The sequence below is a fragment of the Hylobates moloch genome, unplaced genomic scaffold (assembly GCF_009828535.3).
Source record: "Hylobates moloch isolate HMO894 unplaced genomic scaffold, HMol_V3 SCAFFOLD_3, whole genome shotgun sequence".
In the NCBI taxonomy this organism is placed as follows: Eukaryota; Metazoa; Chordata; class Mammalia; order Primates; family Hylobatidae; genus Hylobates; species Hylobates moloch.
In genome coordinates this window covers 16,520,302-16,546,979 of record NW_026652278.1, presented here as the reverse complement: position 1 = coordinate 16,546,979, position 26,678 = coordinate 16,520,302, and the positions used below count along the sequence as shown (strand labels likewise).

The 26,678-nt window shown below is 38.4% G+C and overlaps 1 protein-coding gene across 4 annotated transcripts in view; it reads right to left on the bottom strand.

Moving 5' to 3' along the window:
* The window catches only part of SHTN1 (shootin 1), a 123,594-nt gene that overhangs the window by 35,270 nt on the left and 61,646 nt on the right, over positions 1-26,678 (bottom strand). For all 4 annotated transcript variants that reach the window (XM_032176815.2, XM_058435975.1, XM_032176841.2 and 1 more), the window contains 4 exons: positions 23,962-24,108; positions 13,364-13,517; positions 11,312-11,411; positions 4,721-4,803 (listed from right to left, as the gene is read on the bottom strand). In XM_032176815.2, the coding sequence (XP_032032706.1) occupies positions 4,721-4,803; positions 11,312-11,411; positions 13,364-13,517; positions 23,962-24,108 (484 nt within the window). The remainder of the gene's footprint in view (positions 1-4,720; positions 4,804-11,311; positions 11,412-13,363; positions 13,518-23,961; positions 24,109-26,678) is intronic.

Here is a 26,678-nt window from a genome sequence, read left to right as displayed (position 1 = left end):
TAGGGGAGCAACTAAGAGAGACCAGAAGTTTCCATTACCCTCATCTATACAAGTCTGCAACGAGGGATCACTGCTATATTCACTGTATAACCCAGGTTTTCTGATACTGTCCTAACTTCAAAGATAATTGTCAACCTCAGAAGCCTTGCTGAGAATTAAAACCTCTCAACATGTAAACAACAGTTTTCAGATCCAGAACTCAAAACAAGTATCTTTTGCCAAGCAACATGGGAAACATGGTCACCAAAGTTAGAACTCATCTACCAGTAAATGAAAGATGACTAAACTGTGGGTTCATCAACCATGTGCCCTTAAGCAGCATTTTCTTGGGCAGCTTCTTCTGACGGTTCATAAACATCAACAAAGGAACAGATAAGTAAATTATGATGGGTAGAAGTTCATTCATTCATTCAATCATTCATTCCTTTATTCACTCACTCACTCAATATCTGAGTATCTGTTGTGAACTACACAGTGCTTTTGCCGACCCTACTCAAAACCCAGGGAGATAAAACCCAGATCTGCCATTCAAGCGTCTGGCATGGGTATGGGATTTATTCCTGAGAATTTAGAAAATACTTTTTTTTCTTTTTTTTTTTGAGATGGAGTCTTGCTCCGTCGCCCAGAGCTGGAGTGCAATGGCATGATCTCAGCTCACTGCAACCTCCACCTCCCGGGTTCAAGCAATTCTTCTGCCTCAGCCTCTCGAGTAGCTAGGATTACAAGCGCGCGCCACTACGCCCAGCTAATTTTTGTATTTTTAGTAGAGATGGGGTTTCACCATAGAAAATACATTTTTGAAACATTTGATTTTTCAGAAAGTCTGCCATTTTGAGACTAGGAAGAGCTGCATGGTAATAGGAACACCGCCTACAAACAGATTAGCACTCTGTAAGGAATGACTGAAACCCAATTAAATGCACCATACAAAAACTAATTAAGGCAGACAGATGGAGAATTATGGTCAACACCATTCAAATCTGCTACAGCATCTAACATAGCAGGAATTTAAAGTAGTTTCTTATATTTGCTTGCCAGAATCATAGTGATAATTCAGAGACGTGCCACTATCTGTATTGTGTACAGATTATAAACCAGGCTTTAATTTCTCAGTCTTTTTCAAATGTAAAGGCTTAATTGGTTTTAAGGAAAAGAAATCATTCTTATCAGATTCCCTACTCAGGCGCAACACAAGAGCAACGCGAGGTTAGCTACACAAGCTTTCTCTCTTGCCGACCCTGTTTTTGAACTAGCAAAAAGCAATCTATACGAACTTCTAAACTATTAAGCAGTTCTAATAAATCTGCAAGAATCACCTACAGAGAGCTCATGGTATGTTTTGTAATTCTTTCTGCAATCACACAGTTGGTAATTGTCTCACAAAAGCATGTAATCAAGGCGACAATAGAAATATGCAGGATACTGGAGATTAAAGAAAAGGGACAAATGAAGACAACAGGTCTAATGTTATTGAACTGCCACAGGAAAATAAAATCAAATGCTCTTTGAGTTAGTGCTTCAAGGTCAGTCTTGGATCAAAAAGCTACATGTAATTAATTGGGGCTTAAATTTTAAGACCCACTTGAAAAATAAGTTAGTTCCTTATAAAAAAAAGACCCACAGACAAAACCATTACCTTATTACTAAATAAAACCTTCTGCTATTACCTCGAAGAAATGAAAATGAATTTCCAAATTCCACAGGATTACTATTTCTTTCACTTTCTTTTAAAGGTAATTAAAAAAAAAAATCTTATGCCACCATAATATAACAAATTTCTAAAGAATACATTATAGTTGAATTAAGTTCAAATCTGACATCGGGTCACAAAGTTAAAGAAACTTCCTTAGCTACAATAATCACAAGAACCTGTGGGATGAGGATTCCCTTTGCTCCTCCCAAAGGATGGCTAGTACCTTTTCCATGTTTTTCTATGCTAACATTTTGAGTATTTTCTGTGCTGGATACTACCCTAAACACTTTTCATGTTGTGAGACTCACTAATTCTCACAACAATCCTGTGAAATAGGAAATACTATTATCCCCATTCTACAGATTAGCAAATCAAGGCACAGCGAAGTAAGAAAAGATCAACAAATTAATGACCTAACTGTATGATAAACAGTAGGCATACTTCTGAAATCCAGAACTGGCCTAATAAATACATTCTTGTCAAAATCAGAGTTATTATCTTCAGAGTGTAATGATCTCTTACATTCAATTATTAAAACTATCTATAAAATATTATAGTCTTTCTTTACAATTAAGTTTTTAGAGCCATAAGTAAGGAGTAAAAGTTTCCCCACTAATAAACTCTGAAAACCTTACCAAATGTAAGTTAAAAACCATCATAAGATGCTAACCTAAGAAAGAAAACACAGTGAATGTGAGACCAGTCACTATGTTATAAATGCAAACCCCGAAGTGTCACAGAGAATCCCAATGTTTGATGCTTTACATTAATTCATCATGCATTTAATTATTGATTTATTCACTCAACAACTATTTTTTCAGTGTGACCTATTAACAAGACACTATAAATAACTGCCTTGCCAGATAGAAGGAGGGTAGTGCTTCAGCCACGTGTGAGTAGAGTATGCATTATTCAAGGCTGTGTGATTTTTAGGGTTGCTCCATTCTAAAATCTCAAGAGCAACTTCTATATTGGTAACTCTACTTAGAATCCCAAAATAGCAATCTGGTAGCCCAAAGATGTGGGAGAAAATACTGTCACATTTCATGAATTATAAATAAACATCATTTTTGTAAGAAAAACTGTATAGTTCCTAAAATTGGGGGTTAAGAAATTTTAGAATAATTTTTCTTTTTAATTTAAGGTGCTTTCAAAGTTGACAAGTTGATGATGTGATTTACTTGGAAGGAAAATTCATTTCATTACAATTTCTCCCCAACCCTCTAAGTTATACCAATTGTCTCCCCTGAAAAAATTGAAACAAAATTTAAATTACAGCATCAGGAAACGCTAATAACCAGTAATGCAAGAGTAGGGCCGCCCAGCAAATCATCAAAGGCAGAATTGCTTCAGAATCCTGCAATGGCTTGGGCAATGCAGAATTTGCCTTTCAGCCCCATTAATGTGCAGACGAATAGATTCCAAAGGATTGCAGAAGGCAGGCACAGAAAGCCAATTCTTAGAGATAAAATCAGCTTTCATTTGTAATGGCGCTGCAAGATTCCTGCTAAGAGAGAAAAAAACTAAGTCCAAACTTCAATTCATTCAATATGCATGAAAGCAGTGGGATGCTGCCGAGAAGAGTAAACCCTCAAAGAGCTTGCAATTTGCTCAGGGGGAGAGAGGTGGAAATAACTCAAACACCACAGCCAGAGTAGAGGTAGGGAGTGGGACATTAAATCCTTAAAGTAACAGAATTTAAAGCAAAATGCTGTCACAATGCATGGTAATGAGCTACTCATTATCATGTTGTTTATACTAATAAAATAGGATAAAGAGGAGGACAAAGAGTCTGGAACACACCAGCTATCTGCCCAGAATCTGCAGGGAGGCTATGGAATTAGAATGGCAGGCACAGAGGAACAAGATCTGGCCCCCTTGTTTTAAGCCTTTGCTGTCACTGTGGCTGCACACCAAACCAACTCCAGTGCATCTAGGCATTTGCTGGCTCTGCTCAATGGCAGGGCCCTTCTCCCTCCAGTCCCATCTCATCATTGTCCTGTATATCTCGATCTCCAATGAACCAGAGTCCTGTGAATTTTACCTCCCTAAATAGTTCCTGAATTCATGCATGTCTCTATACCCCTGCTGCTACTACCCTCATCTAAGCTACCATCAACATTCATCTGAATGACTGCAATAGTCTTCCCTCATCCACCCTCATCCATTTACAGTCTGTTCTCTCACTGCAGCCAGTGTGATTTTTTTTAAGGACAATTCTCATCATGTTATACCTCTGCTTAAAACTTCTACTGCTCTTAGGAGAAATTCCAGAACCTTGACGTTGACCTCCAGAATCTGGCTCCTGCCTACCTATTAGACCTCCTCTCTTGGACACCATGTTCCAGCCATACCAACTTTCTTTCAGTTTCCTAATATGCTAAGTTCCTTCCTGGACACTTTGGACCTTTGAATCCGCTGCTCCTCTATTTGAAATGATTTTACCCTAAACACCACCACACAACCCACCCAATGTTCTAAAGGCACAACTACTCAGCTTGAACATCATTTTCAGACACCAGCAGTCCACTTCTACAATCTCTTAGCACTGTGTACTCCTCCTTAATTGTATTTAAATAATTACATATTTACTTGTTTACTTCCTGCCTAGTTACACTAGAATGTAACTTCTATATCGTGTACCTCCAGCACACAACAGTGGAGTAGTACATACTAAGTGCTTGATAAAGTCCCAGGTCACTTGCTACCAACTCTAAGAAGTCTTGCCCCAAATCCCTCACATTTGGAATTACTCCCTCTCTTTCCTGCACACTCCAAGGTACCCTGACCTTTAATGAAAATATATTTGCCAGTATGTCTCTTATTACAGTGAGGTGTGCGTGTTTATCTCCTCTAGATAATAAACTACAGGAAGGCAATGACGGTTACTGGTTCATTCTTACAGTTGTTCAGTGCTTCATACTACTCTCCCAACAACATGTTTATAGTCAAAGAACTTAACAAATATGTGAGTTGCCCCAAAATCGTACACCATCAACCACTTACACCAATAGAAGTGATGCTTACTTGTTTCTGGTTGAGTTGCCTTTTCTTTCTTAGCACCACTGCCACTGGGGTGGGATCGTTTCCGGATCATGGACATGAGGGATCTTTGGGAGAAAGAAAAAGATCAACAGGAGATTACTGGATGCCTAGATCCTAAATAATCAGTAAAAATCTCACTCTTTGATAGGTGCATGAATATATAACTAGAATCTAAGTAGTCTACTTTCCATTTTTAATAATATTAAACTTTTCATCATTTTACAGAAGAGAAACACATCTCATCCTCTTCTGTATAAAACCAAACTGATTATTGGAGAGAGTACACTACTATCACTAATAATAAAATGCATACACACTTACAAAGGAAAAGAGACAAAAAATTTCAATACTCATATATATAAAATTCAGAAACAGCTATCTATGTACTAGGTTAGAGGGGGAGGGAAGAATGAAAGAATTAGGCAATGTTTCAGAGTAAAAAGTGTATGTTATCAGCAAATATCTATTTGTGAACTATGGGTATAAAAACATCTGAATCCGCATGATGTAAACTGAATACTTATGGATAAAACATATTTACACCACTCTCTCTCTGGTCCATTTAAAAACAAACCTATGTAAAATCAAATTATGATAAATTTGACTATACTAAAATTTTATAACCTTTGATATTATGCAGAATAAAAAGAAAATGATATATAAAGAAATTCTACAGATCAATGAGAAAAAGCGCATAATTCAATACAAAATGGAAGAGAACCTTGCAACTCCAAAAAAGATGTCCAAATTTCCAATACATATACAAAAGAGGTACTTGACTTCATTAGCTATTAGGCAGACACAAACCCACACTGGGATATCACTATACATTCATCAAATAGACAAAAAAAATCTGATAATATCAAGTGTTAGTGGGTTTGTGGAGTAACACAAGTTCTCAAACCAGAGAGGATATATAAATTAATAGTACATTCCACTCTGGAAAACTCTTTGTAATTATCTAGTAGAGCCAAAAATATATGTGTCCTATGAGCCAGTGATTCCACTGCCACATATCCTACAGAAAGGCAAGCACTTGTGCACCAGGATACATGAATCAGAATGTTCATGAAGAATTTCTGTAATTCCCCAGTACTGGTAATAACTCAAATGTCCATCAGCACCACGATGGATAAGTACATTCTGAGACCTTCATAAAGTGAATTATATATCAGTGAATATGAATAGACTTAAGCTACACAACATGAAAGAATCTTACAAAATAATGTAGAGTAGGCCGGGTGCAGTGGCTCACACCTGTAATCCCAGCACTTTGGGAGGCCAAGGTGGGCAGATCACCTGAGGTCAGGAGTTTGAGACCAGCCTGGCCAACATGGTGAAACCCTGTCTCTACTAAAAATATGAAAAAGTTAGGTTGGTGTGGTGGCGGGCGTCTGTAATTCCAGCTACTTGGGAAGCTGAGGCAGGAGAATCGCTTGAACCTGGGAGGCGGAAGTTGCAGTGAGCCAAGATCACGCCACTGCACGCCAGCCTGGGCAACCAGTGCAAAACTCCATCTCAAAATAATAATAATAATAATAATAATAATAATTATAATAATGTAGAGTAAAAAGAGCAAGACCACAATGATACATGAAAATTCCAATTATATAAAGTTCAAAACCAGGCCATACAGATATTTACAGTAGTTTAGGGATACATATTAGGCAAGAAAAATGTACTTCAATAATGCAAGGAAATGATCACTATAAAAGATAGCAATTAGGGAGGAAGGTGGTTATCTTTGGAAAAAGGATCAAAGGAAAGAATTAGGGTACCAGTATTGGTGATTGTGCCCTTGCACTCCAGCATGGGCAACAGAGTGAGACCCTGTCTCAGGAAAAAAAAAAAAAAAAAAAAAAGGAAAGAAAGGAAGCATTGGGTGGTGATATCTTCTGAACAAGTGTTACTCTGTATATCCATTTGCCCCTTCTCCTAAGGGCAACATTATGCCTTTTTTATCCTCCAAGTATGTGTTTTCTATTGCTGGATTTCTTGATTTGGAAGGTGATTACATAGATGCTCACTTTAACATTATTTTAAAACTGTACATAGGTTTGTGTACGTATCCGCATATATTATCATTTCCTCCATAAAATGTTCATCAAAACATGAATGAATCAAGAATTTTTGAATTATTTCAATTGCATCATAAATGTCCTCAGTGTGGTGAACTATATTTGCAAAACAGTCCTGAGGAAGCCAGCAATAGAAAACACATACTTGGAGGATAAACAAGGCATAATGTTGCCCTTAGGAAAAGGGGCAAATGGATATACAGAGTAACACTTGTTCAGAAGATATCACCACCCAATGCCTCCTTTCTTTCTTTTTTTTTTTTTTTTTCTGAGACAGGGTCTCACTCTGTTGCCCACACTGGAGCGCAAGGGCACAATCACCACTCATTGCAGCTCCGATCTCCTGCATTCAACTGATCTTACTGCCTCAGCCTTTGGAGTAGCTGGGACTACAGGTACACCACCACTCCTGGTTAATGTTTTTTAATTTTTTGGAGTGGTCTTACCATGTTGCCCAGGCTGGTCCTGAACTCCTGGCCTCAAGCAATCTTTCTGCCTTGGCCTCCCAAAAGGTTGGGATTACAGGCCTGAGCCACTGTGCCCAGCCTCCAGTTTCTTAATCATTCTAATTTCTAGCTTTTTTTTACTTTTCACTTCTACATTTGCTTATATTATTAATCCCCTTCCTAACTGCCTTTTCTTAAAATTCCCAAACTTACTGGATAATCTCCCATAAAGCACAGTAAAAAGAAAAAAACACATCCTGCTCTATCTAGCTTGGGAACCAATCATGGAGCTTCTGACTTCGTCTAGTTTCTCTTCTTTGGGCTTGCAATGGCCAAATGAAATTAAACTATTTTCACAAAAGTTAGAAATTCTAATTTACATAGAACTTTGAAATAAGCGCATTTTATTCTAGAAGTTATAAAGAATAAAACAAACTTTACTTGCTTAATTTTCCATTCTGTCAGCTGAATCTACTTGTTACCACTCCATGGTGGGCTGGGTGTGAGGAGGGTTCTCACTAATCAGATGCCTCACCTTACTCTTGAACCACACTCTGCACTGACCTCACCTCTGGTTCTGCGAGGAGATTTTGCAAGTGTACATTATTGTACATAAAGATGATGAAGCAGGAATTTATCTGTACTGCTCAGAGTACTTATATAATTATTTACACATGGGAAGAAGAATATGTTTATTAGCATAAACCACCTAGATGACGGAAAGTGTTAGCTTAAAGGATTCTGAGTTGAGGCATAAGCTGTAGACATACAGCGCTCAGAGGAAAATCATTGCAATATTAAAACCAACACTCAAGGTGGGACTCAGACTACAGGGAAGGCAGTACTCACAGGCCAGAGGAGATTAGGTTAAGACATCTTGGACCCATACTCAAACCTCTGGCCATCACTGCCCCATTTCACTGTCATTTCAGTTGAATGAATAAAATTTCAGGCATGTGTCATCCCAAGATGTAACATTTCAGTGGAGAATTTTCACCTGTTTTTTTTTTTTTTTTTTTTTTTTTGGAGATGGAGTCTCGCTCTGTCGCCCAGGCTGGAATGCAGTGGCGCGACCTTGGCTCACTGCAAGCTCCGCCTCCCAGGTTCACGCCGTTCTCCTGCCTCAGCCTCCCAAGTAGCTGGGACTACAGGCACTCACCGCCACGCCTGGCTAATTTTTTTTTTTTTGTATTTTTAGTAGAGACGGGGTTTCACCATGCTAGCCAGGATGGTCTCAATCTCCTGACCTCGTGATCCACCCGCCTCGGCCTCCCAAAGTGCTGGGATTATAGGCGTGAGCCACTGCACCAGGCCTTCACCTGTTAGTTTTTCAAGAGGTGTTCATCATGCCCACTGTGATAGTTATTTTGTGTGTCAACTTGACTGGGCCACGGGGTGCCCGAGATACTTGGTTAAACACTATTCTGGTGTTTCCATGAGGATGTTGTGGATGACATTAACATTTCAATCAGTAGACTAAGTAAAGCAGATGGTCCTCCCTGAGGTGGGTGGCCCTCAGCCAATCATTTGAAGGCCTAATTAGAACAACAAGGCTGATCCTCTGTCAACTAACAGGGAATTCCTCCTGCCTGACTGCCTTCAAACTGGGTTATTGGCTTTTTCTCGCTTTCGAACTTGAACTGAAACACTGCCACTTCCTGGGTCTTGAGCCTGTCGAACTTTGGAATAAAACTACACCATAGGTTCTCCCAGTTCTCAGGCCCTTAGACTCAGCCTGGAACCACACCATTGACTCTTTTGGGTGTCCAAGTTGCCAACTCACCCTACAGATCTTGGGGTTTGACAGCCTCCATAATCATATGAGCCAATTTCTTATAATAAATCTGTATTTATATCTGCCTATATCTGTATCTACAGATATACACATTCTATTGGTTCTGTTTCTCTAAAAAAAACCATAGCCTCAACCTTCTCCCCATGAACTATATCTGCATAGAACCTGTCCTACTTTCACTACCACTGGGACAAAGTGACCAAGGTTTGCCTTCTTCCTCTTTCTTCTACCTATTCTTGGAGTCAAATTAGTGGGAAGAGAAGAGAAAAGCAGTAAGCCACTTAAAGAAGCTACAGGCCCTAGTCTTTTTTTTCTTCCCACTTTCATTTCTAACCATGATTTACATCAGGATAAAACAAATAGATCAGGAACAAAGTTAGAAAACTTTGATTTGTGAATTCAAAATCCACTCAAACTCAATACATATGCAAATATACCTCTTTGACAAGAAAGCACTCCTCACAAAAAAAAAACTCTTTTCTTTCAAAAATTATGTCCTATACTATTTAAATTCATCTTAAAATAAAAATCATATTATTCAATAAAATTGTCTTTAAAGAGCATTATAAAAGAGTTCACACTTGAGACACAAATAGTCCTGAACATTCATTTCTCAGTGTAACTGTAAAGTGCTCTTTGGGAAAAAAAATTCTACTTAGGTTATACTTTACTTTTAATTCTAGGGGCTCTCAACATTTCTGAGAATAAAAATTAAAGGCCAAAAGCTAGACTGTAATTACTTTTTAATCGTTCTCCCTCTTCATGGACAGAAGTGACCTTTCTTATCAGCTCAAAATCCCAGACCTTAGAGAAAGATCAAAGTGATGAATTTCCAATTTTAAATGTCAAATCCAGAATATCTCCTACAGATTTAGCTACCCGGGAGAGAAAGATTTTAAAATACCTGAAATTCTTTCAATTGACTCTTGGATCGATCACGTGTAAAAATTATTTTGCCTTAACTACTTCAATGGCTTAAAGTAGATTATGTCATACCCTACTCAGTAAGGAAAACTAATAAGAATCTTTTTAAAAGGCAAAGCCCCATTTTCATAGTCGTGTGGGAGGAACATGCTACGCATTCTATTCAGATGGATCAGCAAAGGTGCAAAGTATGAATAAATGGCCTCTCTGTGTGAAAGGATTAAACAAATCACATGAGTTAATGAAAGGTAAAAAAAAAAAAAAAAACTCTAGCGAAAGTTTTTAAATGCCATTTGTTAAAGAATAAACTATACAAAAGCAGCTAACATCATGACATGAGCATGTAAGCTGTCACCATGGCAAGGAGGTTGTCTTATGTAATTCTGGATGGTGGCATGTGGAACCACAAAGAAGGCAAAATTTGACTCTAAATCTCCTAGTGTGTATTGTGCTCAAGTGATGTACATAATGCCATCATGTCACCTTAGGCTTCAGAAAAGACGATTTTCTGTCTGTATATGTGACTTCCTGCCACAACAATTTAAACATAATTTATCTTTCTTATGGAAGGTTCCTCTCTTAGCATTACTAGAGGTATAAATATGAGGTTAGGGATAAAAGTAATTAATACTTCTAGTTTAATTACTAGTTTATAACAATTAGTATGTTTACATTTTCATTTAGTATTTTTATTTTTAAAATAATTGAACAAACCAGAGCTTTTCAAATTGGAATTAGCAAGAGAAAAAAGTAAATACATTCTGGAAAAGCTCAAAATTCCTTGTTCTTACCACTAAAGGAAATCTTAATGTTATTGAATGAAATTTATATACTACAAGAAGGGAATAATATATTGGCTCATTAGGCCATTCTCATGCTGCTAATAAAGATATACCCGAGACTGGGTAATTATAAAGGAAAGAGGTTTAATTGACTCACAGTGGCACGTGGCTGGGGAGGCCTCACAATCATGGCGGAAGGCAAGGAGAAGCAAGTCACATCTTACATGGCAGCAGGGAAGAGAGAACTTGTGCAGGAGAACTCCTCTTTATAAAACCATCAGATCTCATGAGATTCACTAACATGAGAACAGCACGGAAAGACCCACCCTCATGATTCAATTACCTCCCACGACACGTGGGAATTGTGGGAGGACAATTCAAGAGGAGATTTGGGTGGAGACACAATCAAACCATATCACTGGCCTTTAGAAAAATTTCCAAGACAAGCATCAGCTAGTATCTTTCATGCTTTTAATACGACTCCTGTCATGGCACAATCTGATGGGGAAGAACATTTGATGCAGAGCAGTCTTCCTGGATGTGCTTACCGGATAGGATTGGGAGGTGGAGGGGGAAGTGGTGGTGGTGGAGGAGGTGGTGGAGGTACTGAATTCTCAGACTGGTTCACTCGTTTCTGGAGTTCATCAACTGCACAGAGAGCAAGCATTCAGAAGAGAGCTGAAATAAGCAACTAAACATTGTTTATACATGTGAAAAAAAGAACATAACCTTTCTCAAAAGTAAGTTCTTTTTATTAAGGCAAAATTAGAAATTTCAATATGAAATTGCAGACCTTTTTAAACTTTTTACTATCTCGTCTATTGCTAATGCAAGAGAGGACTCCTATCTATCAATATTAAATGTTATCTTTTTGCTGTATATACAGCTTTAGAAAAGAAAAAAATTCAAAACAATGGCTGAAGGGTAGGAAGAAGTGAGTAGGCTGAAGAAATATTTGTTAACAACGAAGTATATTACTCAAACACTACGAAATTGTTAATACTTTAAAAGTGTACAGACCAAGAATTTTAAAGATGACATTTAGTAATGAATTTTAATAGCTGCATACTTCTCTCCCCTGCTTAATTTCCTTCAAAAACTGCAAATACTAGAGTCTTTGATTTTAACCAGATTCAGCTTCCTAAATCTGTAACTCAGAAACTTTTTGCTCTTTTGAAGAGATTTCTGGAAATGCATCGTATTCCTTCAAGTCTTTCATGAAGCAGGCATTTTACTAAGCACCAATGATGTGAAAGTGCCTATGAATGGTGCTACAGGAGACATAACACCTGACTTCAAGGAACTGAACTTAAGTTGATATCACAGATGCTAATACCTATGAGATAATGGGTAAAAGGCGCTGCATACTGTTGGCATTCAGAGGTAGTTCTCCCCATCCATAGCCATTCCACTTCCCCTGACTGAGTGTACCCCCAGGGATCTGTCCATTTGTATTTGCCCTCAACACTTAAATAGGCAGTGTGGACTATGCTCTCCAAAACTGAGAATCCTCTCGTCATTTCATGTGCAAGCACCTATCCCTCCAAGGGGAATCTGAGTTCTCTGAAAACAAAAAGCATGGTTTCTTTTCTTCTGTATTTCTTATTGTATCCTAGGATAGGGCTGGGTACACACACAGCAGATACTAAGTATTATTAATAAAAGGCATTCAGATTTGAACCTCATATATTTCCAGTGTCTGCCTCCTCCATTCATAATAAAGATGGCTTTGGCTACAGGCTACTCTGATATTCACTAAAAAGAATGGAATAATTCTTAATTTTGGATCAATTAAAAAATAAATTATAATCAAGTTTCATTGTGGATTAGAAAGCATTGAATGCTTTTAGAAGGAAAAAAGGCCTACGTGGTTCTGCACAGGTTTCAAAATTCTAGTATAAAATTAACCAAAAATCTCTGAAGTGAATATTGAAGCTATTACAAAGGGAATGTACCTGCCTTCTTAAATTACTGACCTTCCAACAGAGACTTACACATATGCCTGTATAGTAATCTAACTCGCACATTCCCATTAAGCCTTCTAGAACTGAATGAATAAATCTTTTGATTTAAGTATCCCCAGGTGTTTCTAAAGATTTTCCATTTAATAGATATATTGTTGCCCAGTTCATTGTTAGGTACAATATAGAAAGTATTATTTCATGTGTATAATTAGACACCAAAGATGAAGGTAGTATGAACACCAAAGATGAAGACAGTATTTTAAAAAAGTTTAATTCTTTCTAAAAATGCACTCTAAGTGAACAAAATTAAGTACATAATGAACATTCATCTCTGAAGCTCTGAAAAATGCTGAAAAGTTGGCCTTCCTATGCTAATGGTATCTCTGTGTCTAAATTCTGTATATGATGTTATAAGGGCTCTAAGTCCAAAAAAGAAGTCTAAATATTTGTGAATTATTTAATACAGCAGCTATTCTACTAAATTGCAATGGTTAGAAATGAATTTAAAAACAAATCTTGGTATTTTTCCACAGCATTCAGTAAATGTTCTAGACTAACTATATGCCAGGTTTTGTACTAGGCATGAGTAATTCAAAGATTAATAGTAAGACATAGTAGCCTACTCAATGCTTTTACCAGAGTGCTTTAAATTTCTGGCTTTCTCTTCAGAATTCTGATATTTCAATTCCAATTCCTTTTTATCTTCTTCTAGAAGCTCCAGTTGCTGTTTGAGGTTGTGTATTTCTTTGTGGAGTGTTTCATTTTCTAGTTGCTCTTCTAATTCTTTGACCTATAAGTTATTTAAAAAAAAAAAAAAGACTTTTATGGGTGACAGTTTTTCCTTTGTCTAAGAAAAGAAAGGGAAAAAATAAATATTTCCCTTTGACCGTACTTCATAGCAAACAGATTCCAATCCATCTTAACAACCATGCAAATACTAGATACAATTAACACACAATCATAAATCAGCTAAAGAGCTGATTTAAAATAAATTTACTGGGGAGTTATGTACCAGACACTTTTTTTAAAGTTTTATTTTGGGTTCGGGGTACGTATGCAGGTTTGTTATATAGGTAAATTGTGTGTCACAGGGGTTTGGTGTACAGGTTGTTTTATCACCGAGGTAAAAAGAATAGTACCTGAAAGATACTTTTTCGATCCTCTCTCTCCTCCCACCCTCCACCGTCAAGTAAGCCCCAGTGTCTGTTGTTCCCTTCTTTGTGTCCATGTGTAATCAATGCTTAGCTCCCACTTAGAAGTGAGAACATTTGGTTTTCTATTCCCATGTTAGTTCACTTAGGGTTATGGCCTCCAGTTCCATTCATGTTGCTACAAAGGACATTATCTCATTCCTTTTTATGGCTACACAGTATTCCACGGTGTAATATGTACCACATTTTCTTTATCCAGTCTACCACGGATGGGCATTGAGGTTGACTCCATGACTTTGCTGTTGCATATAGTGCTGTGATGAATATATGTGTGCATGTGTCTTTATGGTAGAATGATTTATATTCCTTTGGGCATATATCCAATAACGGGATTGTTGGGTTGAATGGTATTTCTGTTTTAAGTTCTTTGAGAAATCGCCAAACTGCTTTCCATAATGGCTGAACTAACTTACATTCCCACCAGCAGTGTGTAAGTGTCCCCCTTCTCTGAAACCTTGCCAATATCTGCTATTTTTTGACTTTTTAGTAATAGCCATTCTGACTGACATGAGATGGTATCTCATTGTGGTTTTGATTTTCATGTCTCTAATGATTAGTGATGTTAAGCATTTTTTATGTGCTTGTTAGTCACACAGACACTTTAATTTTTAAACATGGGTCACTTTTGTACCCATTTTCAAAAGAAAAATTCAGGTAATATTTTAAAAGACCCCCGGGGGACACACACTTAGTAATAAGTATCAAAAGTCTTCAAAAAAAAAAAAAGAAAGGCTTTTGATTCAGTAAAACCACTTTTAGAAATTATTTTTAAAAATACTCTGAAATATATTCACTGAAGTGGTTTTTTGTTTTGTTTTTGTTTTGAGACAGAGTCTCACTCTTTCGGCCAGGCTGGAGTGCAGTGGCGCGATCTGGACTCACTGCAAACTCCGCCTCCCGGGTTCAAGCAATTCTTGTGCTTCAGCCTCCTGAGTAGCTGCGGCTACAGGCACATGTCACCACACCCGGCTAATTTTTGTATTTTTAGTAGAGACGGGGTTTCACCACGCTGGCCAGGCTGGTTTCGAATTCCTGGCCTTAAGTGATCCACCTGCTTCGGCCTCCCAAGGTGCTGAGATTACAGGCGTGAGCCATCACACCTGGCCTGAAGTGTTTTTTACAATAGCAAAAAGTTGCAAATAACCTAAATGTCCACCAATATTTTTGATTTAATAAATTATGGCATGTTTATTCAATGAAATACTATGCAACTATTTTAAATCACATAGCTTACTATATACTGACATGAGAAGATATATTACCAATGGAAAAAACATCAGGGCATAAAATAGTATGCATGGTATGATTCAATTTAAACAAACTATATTTATAAAGTTATATATTTACAGAAAGTTCAGCTATGCACCAAAATATGGGATACTTGGTTAATCTTCTTTAACTTTTGCTATATTTTAAAAATGTATTATAAGGAGCATATGTTATTTTTATAATTGCAAAAACCATAAGCTGTGCTTAAAAGACTGCTGCATCTGCAAGGGAACTTACAGACAGCTAAGAAACATTTTAAGCCACATACAGATGGTCCCCAATTTAGAATGGTTCGAGATACAGTTTTTCGACTTTACAATGGTGTGAAAGCGACATGCATTCAATACAAACCATACTTCAAATTCTGGATTTTGATCTTTTCCCAGGCTTGCAATATGTAATAAGATACTCTCTCACAATCCTCTGCAGCGGCAGCTAGCCACAGCTCCCAGTCAGTCACATGATCATGCGACTAAATAACTGACACTCTAGAGCATGGGTCCCCAACCCTCGGATCTTGGACTGGTACTGGTCCACGGCCTGTTAGGAACCAGGCTGCATAGAAGGTTAGCAGCAGGCATGAGCAAGCATTACCGCCTGAGCTCCACCTCGTTAGATCAGCAGCGGCAATAGACTCTCACAGGACTGCGAACCCTACTGTGAACTGCACATGTGTGGGATCTAGGTTGGCCGCTCTTTATGAGAATCTAATGCCTGATAATCTGAGGTGGTACAGTTTCATTCCAAAACCATCCCCCACCCTCTTCCCTCCCCAGTCCATGGAAAAATTGTCTTCCATGAAACTGCTCCCTAGTGCCAAAAAGATTGGGGATTGATGCTCTAGAGTATACTGTGTTTCCAGTTGACTCTGCCCAATTGTAGGCTAATGTAAGTGTTCTGAGCACGTTTAAGGTAGGCTAGGCTAAACTATGATATTCAGTAAGTTAGGTATATTATTTCTGATTTACAATATTTTCAACTAGCATGGGTTTATCAGGACATAACCCCATAAGGATCACCTGTACATGAAAGACTGTAAGAATAACTGTATATACAGAGCGTATAACAGTTTTAGAAGTAGTGATTGTTATAATTTCATTGATAACTTTAATCTTCAGTACCCAACAAGGTATATATACAACAATTTAGTCCTATACCTCAGCTCAATTCAGTAGGTTCTAGGCATGTATTATTTGCTAAATGATTTAACTGTAAGTAGCTGGACTTTACAGAACGAAAAGTTAAATTCCAGCACAAACTGAAACAAAAACACATTCTTTTTTTTCTCTTTTCTTGAAAAGGTAATTCCTACACATGGTGACAAACGAAAGAATGAAATTCTTTCCCTCCCACCCTATTCTCTAGTTCTCTTTCCCAGGCGACTGTTACCACCTGTCCATCCAGAGGTGCTCTACATATATATCAACATTTCCTTTTTAAAATTATTTTTATTATTTATTTGTTTATTTATTATACTTTAAGTTCTGGGATACAAGTGCAGAATGTGCAGGTTTGTTACATAGGTATACATGTGCCATGGTGGTTTGCTGCACCCATCAACCTGTCATCTACATTAGGTATTTCTCCTAATGCTATCCCTCCTCTTGCCCCCACCCCCCGACAGGCCCAGGTATGTGATGTTCCCCTCCCTGTGTCCATGTGTTCTCATTGTTCAACTCCCACTTATAAGTGAGTACATGCAGTGTTTGGTTTTCTGTTCCTGTGTTAGTTTGCTGAAAATGATGGTTTCCAGCTTCATCTGTGTCTCTGCAAAGGACATGAACGCATCCTTTTTTATGGCTGCATAGTATTCCATGGTGTATATGTGCCGCATTTTCTTTATCCAATCTATCATTGATGGGCATTTGGGTTGGTTCCAAGTCTTTTCTATTATGAATAGTGCTGCAATAAACATATGTGTGCATGTGTCTTTATAGTAGAATGATTTATAATCCTTTGGGTATATACCCAGTAATGGGATTGCTAGGTCAAATGGTATCTCTGGTTCTAGATCCTTGAGGAATCGCCACACTGTCTTCGACAATGGTTGAACTAATTTATATGCCCACCAACAGTGTAAAAGCATTCCTATTTCTCCACATCTTCTCCAGCATCTGTTGTTTCCTGACTTTTTAATGATCGCCATTCTAATTGGCATAAGATGGTATCTCATTGTGGTTTTGGTTTGCATTTCTCTAATGACCAGTGATGATGAACTTTTTTTCATATGTTTGTTGGCCACATAAACGTCTTCTTTTGAGAAGTGTCTGTTCATATACTTTGCCCACTTTTTGATGAGATTGTTTGTTTTTTTCTTGTGAATTTGTTTAAGCTCCTTGTAAATTCTGGATATTAGCCCCTTGCCAGAAGGATAGAGTGCAAAAATTTTCTCCCATTCTGTAGATTGCCTGTTCACTCTGATGATAGTTTCTTCTGCTGTGCATAAGTTCTTTAGTTTAATTGATCCCATTTGTCAATTTTGGCTTTTGTTGCCATTGCTTTTGGTGTTTTAGTCATGAAGTCTTTGCCCATGCCTATGTCCTGAATGGTATTGCCTAGACTTTCTCCTAGGGTTTTTATGGTTTTAGGTCTTACATTTAAGTCTTTAATCCACCTTGAGTTAATTTTTGTATAAGGTGTAAGGAAGAGGTCCAGTTTCAGTTTTCTGCATATGGCTAGCCCATTTTCCCAACACCATTTATTAAATAGGGAATCCTTTCTCCATTGCTTGTTTTTGTCAGGTTTGTCAAAGATCAGATGGTTGTAGACGTGTGGCATTATTTCTGGGGCCTCTGCTATGTTCCATTGGTCTATATATCTGTTTTGGTACCAGTACCATACTGTTTTGGTTACTGTAGCCTTGTAGCATAGTTTGAAGGCAGGCAGTGTGATGACTCCAGCTTTGTTTTTTTTTTGCTTTGCATTATCTTGGCAATATGGGCTTTTTTTTCGGTTCCATATGAAATTTAAAGTACGTTTTTCTAATTCTGTGAAGAAAGTCAATGGTAGCTTGATGGGGATAGCATTGAATCCATAAATTACTTTGGGCAGTACAGCCATTTTCCGATATTGATTCTTCCTATCCATGAGTATGGAATGTTTTTCCATTTGTTTGTGTCCTCTCTTATTTCCTTGAGCAGTGGTTTGTAGCTGTCCTTGAAGAGGTCCTTCACATCCCTTGTAAGTTGTATTCCTAGGTATTTTATTCTCTTTGTAGCAATGGTGAATGGGAGTTCACTCATGATTTGGCTCTCTATTTGTCTATTATGGATGTATAGGAAGCTTGTGATTTTTGCACACTGATCTTGTATCCTGAGACTTTGCTGAAGTTGCTTATCAGCTTAAGGAGATTTTGGGCTGAAACGATGGGGTTTTCTAAATATACAATCATGTCATCTGCAGAGACAATTTGACTTCCTCTCTTCCTATGTGAATACCCTTTATTTCTTTCCCTTGCCTGATTGCTCTGGCAATAACTTCCAATACTATGTTGAATAGGAGTGGTGAGAGAGGGCATCCTTGTCATGTGCCAGTTTTCAAAGGAAATGCTTCCAGCTTTTGCTCATTCAGTATGACATTGGCAGTGGGTTTGTCATAAATAGCTCTCATTATTTTGAGATACATTCCATCAATACCTAGTTTACTAAGACTAAAATTTAGCATGAAGGGGTGTTGAATTTTATCGAAGGCCTTTTCTGCATCTATTGAGATAATCATGTGGTTTTGTCATTGGTTCTGTTTAAATGATGGATTACGTTTATTGATTTGTGTATGTTGAACCAGCCTTGTATCCCAGGGATGAAGCTGACTTGATTGTGGTAGATAAGCTTTTGGATGTGCTGCTGGATTCGGTTTGCCAGAATTTTATTGGGGATTTTCACATTGATGTTCATCAGGGATATCAGCCTGAAATTTTCTTTTTTTGTTGTATTTCTGCCAGGTTTTGGTATCAGGATGATGCTGGCCTCATAAAATGAGTTAGGGAGGAGTCCCTCTTTTTCTATTGCTTGGAATAGTTTCAGAAGGAATGGTACCAGTTCCTCTTGGTACCTCTGGTAGAATTCAGCTGTGAATCCATCTGATCCTGGGCTTTTTTTGGTTGGCAGGCTATTAATTACTGCCTCAATTTCGGAACTTGTTATTGGTCTATTCAGGGATTCAATTTCTTCCTGATTTAGTCTTGGGAGGGTGTATGTGTCCAGCAATTTATCCATTTCTTCTAGATTGTCTAGTTTATTTGTGTACAGGCATTTATAGTATTCTCTGTATTTCTGTGGGATTGGTGGTGATCTCCCCTTTACATTTTTATTGTGTCTATTTGATTCTTCTCTCTTTTCTTCTTTATTAGTTGGGCTAGCGGTCTACCTATTTTGTTAATCTTTTCAAAAAACCAGCTCCTGGATTTATTGATTTTTTCGAAGGGTTTTTTGTGTCTCTATCTCCTTCAGTTTTGCTCTGATCTTAGTTATTTCTTGCCTTCTGCTAGCTTTTGAATTTGTTTGCTCTTGCTTCTCTAATTCTTTTAATTGTGATGTTAGGGTGTCGATTTTAGATCTTCCCTGCTTTCTCCTGTGGGCATTTAGTGCTATAAATTTCCCTCTAAACACTGCTTTAGCTGTGTCCCAAAGATTCTGGTATGTTGTATCTCTGTTCTCATTGGTTTCAAAGAACTTATTTATTTCTGCCTTAATTTCATTATTTACTCAGTAGTCATTAAGAAGCAGGTTGTTCAGTTTCCAGGTAGTTGTGCAGTTTTGAGTGAGTTTCTTAATCCTGAGTTCTAATTTGATTGCACTGTGGTCTGAGAGACTTTATGATTTCCATTCTTTTGCATTTGCCAAGGAGTGTTTTACATCCAATTATGTGCTCAATTTTAGAATAAGTACGATGTGGTCCTGAGAAGAATATATATTCTGTTGATTTGGGATGGAGAGGTCTGTAGATGTCTATTAGGTCTGCTTGGTCCAGAGCTGAGTTCAAGTCCTGAATATCCTTGTTAATTTTCTGTCTCGATCTAATATTGACAGTGGGGTGTTAAAAGTCTCCCACTATTATTGTGTGGGAGTCTGTATCTCTTTGTATGTCTCTAAGAACTTGCTTTATGAATCTGGGTGCTCCTGTATTGGGTGCATATATATTTAGGATAGTTAGCTCTTCTTGTTGCATTAATACCTTTACCATTATGTAATGCCCTTCTTTGTCTCTTTTCATCTTTGTTGGCTTAAAGATTGTTTTATCAGAGAGTAGGATTGCAACCCCTGCTTTTTTTTTGCTTTCCAGTTACTTAGTAAATATGCCTCCATCTCTTTATTTTAAGCCTATGTGTCTTTACACGTGAGATGGGTCTCCTGAATACAACACACCGATGGGTCTTGACTCTTTATTCAATTTGCCAGTCTGTGTCTTTTAATTGGGGGCATTTATCCCACTTACATTTAAGGTTAATATTGTTATGTGTGAATTTGATCCTGTCATTATGATGCTAGCTGGTTATTTTGCTATTAGTTTATGCAGTCTCTTCATAGTGTCATTAGTCTTTACAATTTGGTATGTTTTTGCAGTAGCTGGTACCAGTTTTTCCTTTCCATGTCTAGTGCTTCCTTCAGGAACTCTTATAAGGCAGGGCTGGTGGTGACAAAATCTCTTGGCATTTGTTTGTCTGTAAAGGATTTTATTTCTCCTTTGCTTATGAAGCTTAGTTTGGCTGGATATGAAATTCTAGGTTGAAAATTCTTGTCTTTAAGAATGTTGAATATTGGCCCCCACTCTCTTCTGGCTTGTAGGGTTTCTGTAGAGAGATCCACTTTAGTCTGCTGGGCTTCCCTTTGTGGGTAACCCAACCTTTCTCTCTGGCTGCCCTTAACATTTTTTCCTTCATTTCAACCTTGGTGAATCTGATGATTATGTGTCTTGGGGTTGCTCTTCTCGAGGAGTATCTTTGTGGTGTTCTCTGTGTTTCCTGAATTTGAATGTTGGCCTGTCTTGCTGGGTTGGGGAAGTTCTCCTGGATAATATCCTGAAGAGTATTTTCCAACTTGGTTCCATTCTCCCCATCACTTTCCAGTACACCAATCAAACGTAGGTTTGGTCTTTTCACATAGTCCCATATTTCTTGGAGGCTTTGTTCATTCCTTTTCAGTCTTTTTTCAGTAATCTTGTCTTCGTGCTTTATTTCATTAAGTTGATCTTCAATCTCTGATATCTTGTCTTCTGCTTGATCGATTCGGTTACTGATACTTGTGTACGCTTCACCAAGTTCTCCTGCTGTGTTTTTTCAGTTCCATCAGGTCATTTATGTTCTTCTCTAAACTGGTTTTTCTAGTTAGCAATTCCTCTAACCTTTTATCAAGGTTCTTGGCTTCCTTGCGTTGGGTTAGAACATGTTCCTTTAACTCGGAGGAGTTTGTTATTACCCACCTTCCGAAGCCTACTTCTGTCAATTTGTCAAACTCATTCTCTGTCTAGTTTTGTTCCCTTGCTGGTGAGGAGTTGTGATCTTTTGGAGGACAAGAGGCATTCTGGTTTTTGGAATTTTCAGCCTTTTTGCACTAGTTTTTCCTCATCTTTGTGGATTTATCTACCTTTGGTCTTTGATGTTGGTAACCTTTGGATGGAGTTTTTGTGTGGATGTCCTTTTGTTGATGTTGATGTATTCCTTTCTGTTTGTTAGTTTTCCTTCTAGCAGTCAGGCCCCTCTGCTGCAGGTCTGCTGGAGTTTGCTGGAGGTCCACTGCCGACCCTGCTTGCCTGGGTATCATCAGTGGAGGCTGCAAAACAGCAAAGATTTCTGCCTGTTCCTTTCTCTGGAAGCTTCATCCCAGAAGGGCACCCGCCAGATGCCAGCTGGAGCTCTCCTGTATGAGGTGTCTGTAGACTCCTGCTAGGAGGTGTCTCCCAGTCAGGAGGCACGGGGGTCAGGGATCCACTTGAGGAGGCAGTCTGTCCCTTAGCAGAGCTCAAGCGCTGTGCTGGGAAATCTGCTGCTCTCTTGAGAGCTGGCAGGCAGGAACATTTAAGTCTGCTGAAGCTGTGCCCACAGCCGCCTCCTCCCCTAGGTTCTCTGTCCCAGGGAGATGGGAATTTTATCTATAAGCCCCTGACTGGGGCTGCTGCCTCTCTTTCAGAGATGCTCTGCCCAGAGAGGAGGAATCTAGAGAGGCAGTCTAGCTACAGCAACTTGGTGGAGCTGCAGTTGGCTCCGCCCAGTCCGAACTTCCTGGTGGCTTTGTTTACACTGTGAGGGGAAAACCGCCTACTCAAGCCTCAGTAATGGCAGACACCCTGCCCTCCACCAAGCTCGAGTGTCCCAGGTTGACCTCAGACTGCTGTGCTGGCAGCGAGAATTTCAAGCCAGTGGATCTTGGCTTGCTGGGCTCCGTGGGGGTGGGATCTGCTGGGTTAGACCACTTGGCTCCCTGGCTTCTGCTCCCTTTCCAGGGGAGTGAATGGGTCTGTGTTGCTGGTGTTCCAGGTGCCACTGGAGTATGAAAAAACACTCCTGCAGCTAGTTTGGTGTCTGCCCAAATGGCCACCCAGTTTTGTGCTTGAATCCCAGGGCCCTGGTGGTGTAGGCACCCAAGGGAATCTCCTGGTCTGTGGGTTGCAAAGACCGTGGGAAAAGCGTAGTATCTGGTCTGGAGCGCACCATTCCTCACAGCACAGTCTCTCATGGCTTCCCTTGGCTAGGAGAGGGAGTTCCCCAACCCCCTGCACTTCCCGGGTGAGGCGACACCCCACCCTGCTTCAGCTCGCCCTTCATGGGCTGCACTCACTGTCTAACCAGTCCCAGTGAGATGAGCCAGGTACCCAATGCAGAAATCACCCACCTTCTGTGTTGATCTCGCTCAGAACTGCAGACCAGAGCTGTTCCTATTCGGCCATCTTACCAGCTACCATATATCAACATTTCTTATTGAGGCAAAACAAATCAACTCAACCTCACCACCAAGTTTGTAAAAACTTCAGAACTTACAAGGATTAAATGTCAATACTGTTGCCACAGAGGCTTTGACAGGTGATAACAAGTAGCAGCTAACAGCCTTTCCTTCCCAAATGAGGTACATTGTAAGTAGTATAAACATTGATGTAATTTTTCTTAAGTGTTCTCTTTAATTTGAAAGTCTTTGTTCCACTTCTTTGCTTCTCCTCTCCCGCATTCTCCTCTCACCTACCACAATGACTATCCTTTCTTCTTGGCACACAGAGGTAGGCTGTGTCAGCTGGAATAGCTCCACTCATCAAATTGAAATAACTACTTAGGAAGTCTTTAAACATACACATCTGTGCAAGTTTACAAAATCAGAAATTTTCTCTAAGCAAACAATTACTACTAATATGGACTGTCATTTTCTTTGAATAAAACCTATGCCCTCCAACAAGTGCTCTGAGATGAATACAGCCTCTTACTGTGTGCAGTCTCCAAAAAATATAACGTTTCCAAAAATCGAATTTCCAGACTTTGCCTTATCCAAGCTCGTTTTGAGTTATACCTCTTTCCCTTGCTTCTTCCGACCCTTTGGACAGTTTAAAGATTATTATAAAGTCTACAATAGCGTGTTACAAATTTCAGTTTCACAACATTAAGTTCATTTAGTTATTTTTTTTCTAAAAGGTGGTTGGAAGGACTTAGTAACTAAGGCAAAATACGAAACAGTAAATGACTGGACTGACTCCACTGACGCCCTTCATCTTAAATATATGTGTGTATGCATGTATGTGTGTGTGTACCTAAGACTCCAGAAGAAAATGGGTTACCTTTTGTTGATGCTGAATTCTCTCTTCTTCAAGGAGCTGGGTGAGTTTTGCATTTTCATCTAAAGCTTTCAAAAGCTGCTGATCAGGGACGGAGCTCTGCAGCAGAAGGTGGCTTTGTCTCTTTAGCTTGTTTTGCTCAATGAACATCTGCAAAAGTTTGTTACAAGTATGTATATATCAATCAATCTCACATATCTCCTCAACTGTAACTTCAGCCAAAGAAAAGTACATGGAATTTTTATTAAAACATTAAAGGCAAATTCTGACTTGCATAAGTCTTAGAAGTAGTGATTGGTATGATTTCATTCCTTTTACATAATCTTTAATACCTTTACTCCTGCCCCAACAAGATATTTATACAACAAGCTGATCTTATTCTTCAGTTTTTAATATTTTATTATTGCTTTAAGATACATTAATATTAATAGTAGTAGCTAATATTTCTTAATAACTTACCTCGTGTACTCCACTAAATATTTCATATGCATTATTTTAATCCTTACATCAATCCTATTAAAGTGCTTCTACTATGAATAGGTAACATTTACTAAACACTATGTGATAGATATGGTGGGAATCATTTTACATTCATTATATCATATAATTCTTAAAACAACATTATCAAGTAGACACTACTATCATCAATTTTACTGATTAAGGTAACTGAGGCTCAAAGAAGTTAAGCAACTTTCCCAAGAACACACATGGTTAAGTGGTAAGACCAGGACTTAAACCCATATCTGATTTACATGCCCAAGCTCTTAACCATCTGGCTAAGTTCCTCTACTATTTACTATATCTAATGTTTTGTTTTAAACTAATTAGTTTCTCCCCAGTGATAAAAATAGTTAACAGTAGAAGGGTAAAGGGGAGAAGGGAGACAGTATACTTTTATTGAGCACTGTATAAAGCAATTTATATGTGTTATTCATCAAATCCTCACAACTTTATAAGATTGAAAATAACATTAATTTCTATTCACCTGTTATTTTTTTTCCTTAACACTCTACCCAATTTGGCCAGTGAGTGATTCCAAGTATGAAATGTTTTTGTAAACCCTGAAATCTGGCCTACCAGTTTTATAGCAGAGCTTCACCTTTTCAGATTTTTAGCAGCATTTTAAAATTTACATTGTAACTTAACTGAAGACTCTGAACTGTAAAATGATTTGCTACAGCCCTCATATTAGTTTGTTCAACAGCTTCACCCATCATGTAACCAGAAAAAGTCAGCAAATAAAACTCAGGACAAAAATATTTTCCATCAACCTCCATGTGGCAAGACCACAGCTTTAATGATTTATACAGTCCTTAAGCTCTTGATCAGTACCGATTTCCACATCAAAGTCAAGTCATGAATACACTATACTAAAACACTAACATTTTCTTCCCAGTATGTCTTCCTATGAGAGGGAAAAAAAAGGTCAGAAGCTTTCCTTCTTTGCCTATGCAGGGATTTATGAAAAGCCTACAAAACTACAACAGGGTTCTTCTGCAGAATTAAAACATATTACAAAGTCAAACAGGTAAATAAACAATTGAATACACATGAAACCCACATTCTTCTTCCATTTGTGTGACAGTGAGAGGTACAGAGACTGCAGTGAGGGAAGAGTATGTGCACGTACACTTGGCTGGAGAAGGGTGAGACGCAGCTTCAGCATTCTAAGAAAAAGTAATCCATATTTCATCACAGTATCTTAAGCTTCAGACCAGTGATTTAATTAAAATGAATTGTTTTGGGTGGCCATTATGATTACAGTAATTTTTTTTTTTTTTTTTGAGATGGAGTCTCGCTCTGGTGCCCAGGCTGGAGTGCAGTGGCACAATCTCGGCTCACTGCAACCTCTGCCTCTCAGGTTCAAGTGATTCTCATGCCTCAGCCTCCCGAGTAGCTGGGACTACAGGCACTCACCACTATGCCTGGCTAATTTTTGTATTTTTAGTAGAGATGGGGTTTCACTATGTTGGCCAGGTTGGTCTTGAACTCCTGGCCTCAAGTGATCCCCCTGCCTCGGCCTCCCAAAGTGCTAGGATTACAGACGTGGGCCACCATGCCTGGCCAAAAAATTTAATTATGTTGAAGAAATTTAAAATTTTAATATAGTTATGAAGACAACTGATAGTTTTCTTGTTGAGGGGGATTATGTTTTTGGTTTTGTTTTTTAAATGAACTAGTGGGAGTTAAGAGTGGGGGGTAACTTTCAATTTTTATTTTATACATTTAGAAAATATTTGTATCTTTGTGCAAAGCACACATACTCCTTTTTAATTAAAAATATAAAGTAAATTAACCTTAAAAATTGATTTCTAAGGCTTTAGACTATAAGCTCCAAGAGGGCAGAGCTCATATTTGCTTTCTTCACCATTGGATTCCCAATGTCAGCACAGTGTCTGGCACAGTAAGATGTCTGCTGCATGCCCTAAGAGGTAAGTAAAATGCAAAACAATGGGACTCCGTTGTTAAACTAAGTTATGTGTCTTTGTGCAGTACTTATCTGTTGAAAACCTGAGAATGCGTAAACTTTGTAAAAAGGAAAATATACTAGTTCCAATCTGGTGCTATTTTTAAAAAAAATGTTTTCTTCTCACTATTGTGTAGATTGAATCTAGACATTGTAAAATTGTTGAGTGCCACTGCAAATATTTATGCTGCCAATAACATAAGTACCATTGCTCTTGCTTTCTTTCTCTCCTCAAACTTCTACCTCCTCGTTC